We start from the raw sequence: 5,668 nt of genomic DNA, 5'->3' as shown, positions 1-5,668 counted from the left end.
CCCTCCCGGTTGGCTCCTACCGCTGCCGAAAGCACGAGCCCACGGAACCATGGAGCTGCCACTGCCGTGATCGCTTAGCTGACCTTGCAGGAGGAGGGGAAAAAAAAGAACAGCCCAAAAATGTTACCAGCTGCATCCAAATCCAGGGGCTGTCCCAGCCCCGGGGCTGAGCGCCCCTCGTACAGTGGAGGTGCACAGAGCCTGGCAGCCCCCATCAGCCCCCCAGGGTGCAGGGCTGTGGCTCTGTGCCCACCCACGCAGCCAGCAGCCATGCGGTGCCAGGCTGCCCCAGCAGTGCTGGGCCGGGGCACAATCCAGAGCTCAGCAAAGCTGCCCCTTGCCCCCCCTCCCTGGGCTGTGGCAAAGCCGGCGTGGGGCACCTCAAAACTACTTACAGCATTTTATTTTTTTTTTAAACACATGCTCGTTTATGAAAACAATCACCCTGGCACGTTCCAAGCATATACAGACAAATCTACTCTACGACACGAGGGGCTGCCAAAGGAATGGGGAAAAGCCTCTACTCATCCACTCAGCAGATCCAGCACAGCCACGGGGGGGGTGGGGGGACAGCCGTCCAGGGCCCCTTCCACAATGGGACACCCTGATGTTGCCAGGACTCCAGCTGCCGGAGCTGAGAGTGGGTTTAGGGGATACCTGGCCGTTATCCTCATACACATCTCTGCTTTCGGAGGTTAAAAACAAAAGGTTTCTTCCAAATCAGCAGGCAAATTTAACGCAGAAAGGGAGGGCACCTCCCTGCAGTCCCTGGCTGCAGCACCCACTACCCGTGCTGCCTGCACGCCAGACCTCCAGCCCAGGCACCGCCAGGGTAACCAGCGTGGGAAGGGCACATCCCCTTCCCGTGAAGCCCTCCCGCTGCCCTGTGCTGTGCTGGGGGGTGCTCGGGTCAGCGCCGTGCTGCGGCTGCCCCCTCTGTCCCCCTCCCCGCTTCCCCGGGGCAGTGGGCACCCCTACCAGGGCCGGTGGCCCCAGGCAGGGCCGAGACAGTGAGGGATCTCACGGGGGGACGAGGGGAGGGAGTGGGAAGGGACTGGCATGGGCTGTGCGCTCCGAGGAGCAGGGGGAGAGGAGGTTTTGTACCTCATAGTGTCACTGATTTTGAAGTCCTGGAGCTAGAGCTGAATGAACAGTAAAAGCAGGTTAAATCATTAACCAGTTAGGGGATGGGAAAGCAGCTGCAAAAGGAACAGAGGAAGAAGGCCAGATTATTATTTTTGTTTCTTTTCTTTTTTTTTTTCCTTGTGTTCTCTCATCTTCGCCTGCCGTGCCCCGATCACAAGCCCTGCTTGGCCAGCGAAGCAGACACTTCGTCAGCTAGCGTGGCGAGCTGGGGGGAGTCCACCATATTGATGCTGCCGGTGGAGGAGACATTGCTAAGGCGGCGTGGGGAGGCATCTCCGGAGATGGTGGGGGACTTGTAGACGATTTCAGCGCCATGGTCAGTCTTGGCTTTGGCGTTCTCGCGGAAAGTCAGCTTATGAGTCTCAATCTGCAACGAGAGGAGAAGGCGATGAGCGGGGTGGACACCATCCGGAGAGGCCGTTTTTACCTGCACATTGTCCGCTCAGTCACTGCCGTTGTGCAGCTGGGAGGAAAGCTCAGTTCACTGGCACGATGCCCCCAGTCCACAGGCACGTCCCTTCCAGTAGCCCGCAAAGGGAATGGGCACAACCAGAGGCGATGGCAGGACTGGAGCATCTTGGGATGCCGCCAAATCCTTCCCAAGCGCCCAGGCCCGGTGTGGCGCTGGGTCCCAGGCACAGGACTCAGATGGCACAACCTGCTCCCACTCCCCTGCCGAAGGTTTACGGAGGGGGTGGGATCCCCACATGGCACGTGAGACTTCCCCTTAACCCATGGCCCAGCTGCTCCCACGAGCCAAAGCCCCGTCTCCTGGCGAGGGCCAGGGAGGGGAGGTGAAGTGGATGAGGGTTGCTACTTACTGGTGCCCTGCCCAGCCGAGGGCAAGGCTGGGAGCTGGCTCTCCGGGGGGGCCTGGAGCCCAGCAGGGTCTGGGCTTGGGGTCTGAGCCGCCTGGGGACGGGTCTTGTCTTCCTTGCCTTTCTCTCTCTACAAGTGAAGAAACCCGCCCAGGGCGGTGGGGTGCAAAAAACGCATCAGCAACAAAAAACAAGATCCAATAAATGTCAACCAGAAGGAAAAAGACAAAAAAATAAAGAAAAGAAGTAGAAAATCGGGGAGAAAAAGATCTGAAAAACAGGGCCATTCACTGGCTCATAGGAAGAACAGCGGCTGCCTTTGGAAACAGGGAGGAAAGCTTTCCACGTGCAGCAAAGGAGAGCAGATGCTGCTGGCACAGAGCACCCTGGCTCCCCACGGGAGACCCAACACAAGAGTGGCACAGGAACCAGTGTTCAGCCTGGAGAGCTGTGGATTGTGTCCCCAAATCTGGATCTTTTGTGCCACAGAGCAAGGAGGGGACTGGGGACACGGGAAAGGCTGGGGAAGGGGCAGCAGAGCTGCCCACAGCTGCCCTACGTGGAGGGCTGATGGGACGCAACTGTGTCCTGTCCCCTCCCTACAAATAGAGTGTCCCACCTCAGAGCAGCACCGCCTGAGGATGGTCCCCGGTGCTAAGGTGGGAATGGGAATGGGCTGGACAAGGGAAGCAAACCGCAGCAGCGTCTGAACTCAAATCACACCAACAACCTCCTCCAGGTGTGGATTTAGGCAGGATATGGGCAACTGCCACGCAGGAAGGCTGAGGCAGGCGATGCCACTGCTAGGCCACACCCTTGCAAATAAACTCCCCCTTCAAAGGGCGAGTTCTTCAAACTATGGCTCAGTGAACATGCCAGGATATGAAAGAATCATCATTGTAATAATAAAAACGATGAAAACAGGCTTAGTGCAGCACAGGGCAGTCTGATGCGTAGCAGCAGCGAGAGAAGGGTAAGGAAGTCAAGCGATCCCTCGGTCAGAGGCCAGTACACTCTGGGGAGATGAAGAGCTGGGAGGCCCACAGAGAAAACACGGCCAAGAACAAAGTGCCAAAACGCAGGAGCCGAAACAGAGCTTTCCCCTCCCACTGAGAAAAAAGCGTTTGAAAAACAAGCAACATAAACCCCATTTTTCCTTGGAGAAATTCAACCGTGCGTACCGCCAGGCTGGAGTCTGGACTCTGTGCTTACCTGCTCTCCCTGCTCCCCTGCCTGCACGGGACTTGGCCATCCCTGAAGCAAAGTTGTAGAGGTGTTCTACTTAGCTAAGGCTTCCGGTGAAGTAACCATCAAAACCTCTGGCAGGGCTGGCTCACCCCAAGTTCCGTATTTCACCTGACCTGATTGGCTTTTGTCTTGCAATGTAGATCCCCCCAAATGCGTGCCACTCCCCTCACAGGGTCCTCAAGTCAGTCTCAGCTGAAAGACTGAGACCTGAAGTAAGAAGAGCTCACCTTTCTTCTGCAGTGATGGCCTACTGCAGTGTCACCTTTTTGAAATAAAGGCAAGCCTTTAACACTCCACTTTCACCGGGGAACCAACACCTGCGCAGCACCCTGAGCTGCCCGCTTTGTGCCACGCTGCTGGCAATGCAGAGTGCAAAAGCAGTCGCTGATGGCAGCGCCCCTTAACGTGAAAGGTTTGTGCCACAAACATGTTTCTGCACAAACTTCAGAGAGCGGCAGGAAGAGCAGGAAACCACAGGAGAGGGTATCACTTACATTCACACTCGTTCGGGTGGCCGTGGGCCAGGCAGAGGACAGAGACTGCCATCCTCACAGCTCTGCCACAACTGTGCTCCAGCAAATGTCCTCCAGGTTGGCAAATGCAGCCCAGGGGCCCTTCGGCTCTGCCCGCCTGCAGCAGGCCGCTGGCAGGAAGACGAGCCGGCTGTTTGGGAAGCGGCTGAGCAGCCTGGCCCCGGGCAGGGCACTTTTTGTCCTCTGAAGGACAAGTGTGCACAGACCACCCCATGATAGAACATGGGCAGCAAGTCGTTTCAAGCACTGGGAAGAAGTGCTGCCTGGTAAGCAGAGAGGAGAGGCCACGTGGGCTAAAGACGAGCTGGGTGAGCAGAACCTCCTCCATGTCCAGACTTCAACCACTCTTCGCCTGCATGCCTGCTCGCAGTGCAGACACTGGCAGCAGAACAGCATGACTGCCCTCGCCCCAGGGCCCCTTTACCTTTTTATTTCCTCCTCCAGGGACGTGGCTGATGTTATCTAAGGACCCGATTTTCGATTGCACCTTATCTTTGAAGTCCAGTTTCTCAGATTTCACCTCCACCTGGCCACCGCCTAGAAGAGAAGAACAGGCGTGGGGTTGGCTCCTGTGCCAGCCACGGCAGGCTGGAGGGAAAGTGCTCAGGTCCGAGCTCCGAGGTGGCTCAGCCAAAGCACTGCTGAGGCTGAGCAGAGGGTGAGGATCAGGCAAAAGAGGGACCCCATGGTGATTTGGGAAACCCAGGAGCCATTGGCAAGTGCGAACCAGGGTAAAGAGACTTTCCAAAGGATGCTGCAGAGCTGATAACGCCCCAATGTTTTACAGAGCCAAGGGAAGGGAGCTAACCTTACTGCCCTAAACACCAGCAGTTCCCCCTATTTATTCCTAAATACCTCCCACTCACAGCAATGTGTTGGCACAGACAAGGGTGTCCAGGGGACCAGACCAGACCCCTCCCCTAATACCAGAATGGTCAGGCAGACTGCAGAGGGTCTTGCAACGACAGAGCTGGTGATAGCATCCAGCACCCCAGAGCTCACTCTGATGCTTCAGTCACCGTCCCACACGCCTCCCCTCACTCCCTGCACTACCCCAACCCGCTCCCTGTCCCCAGCTGCACACCACGACGCAGCCTGTGAGCTCCCAAGGGTACCTGGTTTGTGATGGATGTTGCCCAGGGAACCACATTTGGATGTCACATGGCTCAAGTCAACTGGCTTGTAAACGATTTGAACCTGTCCGTACAAGAAAGGAGAAGGCAGTGAGCTTACTGCCACCACGGGCAGCCTGGGGAGGGGGAGGCACAACACACACCGGCACCTGATCTGGATTCAAGGGAAAGGACAGCTTAAACCCCAGTAAGATTAATAATACAAAAGAAATGGTCATCAGAAATGGGAGATCATTAATGCCCGTGTGCAGTAGCCTCTCTTAACATGTCAGCATGCACAAGATCACCTCTCCACAGAGGGGGGAAGTAGAGGCAATTTTAAAGTGCTTAAGTGAGAGAGAAAGTGGAGTGGTAATTAATTAAGATTTGCATACACATCATCCAAAAGGAGGAGATATACCAGAGAGAAAATGTAAAAAATAAATACCTTTTCTGGTGTAAAACATAAAGCTTATGTCCACAAAAACTGAAAGAACAGAAATGATCAATGTGCACAGAACTTTAAAAAGAGTGACCAAAATATGCATTTCTGAAAAATGCTGTAACGGAAATAAGAGTTTAAAAAAAAAAAAGCAAAGCAAAGTCTAAATATCTGGCAGGAGTTCACATAATATAAATTAAAATGGCAATTATACTATACCGAACCACGACATTATTTCACGATGTTATGCTCTGGGTTTTTATTTGTTTTACCCATTACATCTCTGAACGTGGGCTCCATTCCACGTAGACCGCCCCATTCAGAGACGAGCCACCACGCTGTGGCAGGCCCAGGCGGGGGGGCGGAGGC

At 55.1% G+C, this 5,668-nt stretch overlaps 1 protein-coding gene across 11 annotated transcripts in view; it reads right to left on the bottom strand.

Annotated features, from left to right (window-relative positions):
• MAPT (microtubule associated protein tau) overlaps nt 1-5,668 on the bottom strand; it is a 44,497-nt gene continuing 38,829 nt past the window's right edge. For 10 of the 11 annotated variants that reach the window (XM_035895145.1, XM_035895140.1, XM_035895146.1 and 7 more), the window contains 4 exons: nt 4,861-4,942; nt 4,170-4,282; nt 1,968-2,094; nt 1,425-1,513 (listed from right to left, as the gene is read on the bottom strand). In XM_035895145.1, coding sequence (XP_035751038.1) covers nt 1,509-1,513; nt 1,968-2,094; nt 4,170-4,282; nt 4,861-4,942 — 327 coding nt within the window. In that variant the 3' untranslated portion in view covers nt 1,425-1,508. Of the gene's footprint in view, nt 1,514-1,967; nt 2,095-4,169; nt 4,283-4,860; nt 4,943-5,668 lie in introns of all 11 variants that reach the window. The other variant, XM_035895154.1, reaches the window with a different exon arrangement.

This window comes from Egretta garzetta, unplaced genomic scaffold (genome assembly GCF_000687185.1).
Source record: "Egretta garzetta isolate BGI_Z169 unplaced genomic scaffold, ASM68718v1 scaffold385, whole genome shotgun sequence".
NCBI classification, from domain to species: domain Eukaryota; kingdom Metazoa; phylum Chordata; class Aves; order Pelecaniformes; family Ardeidae; genus Egretta; species Egretta garzetta.
This window is presented reverse-complemented; position numbering and strand designations above follow the sequence as displayed.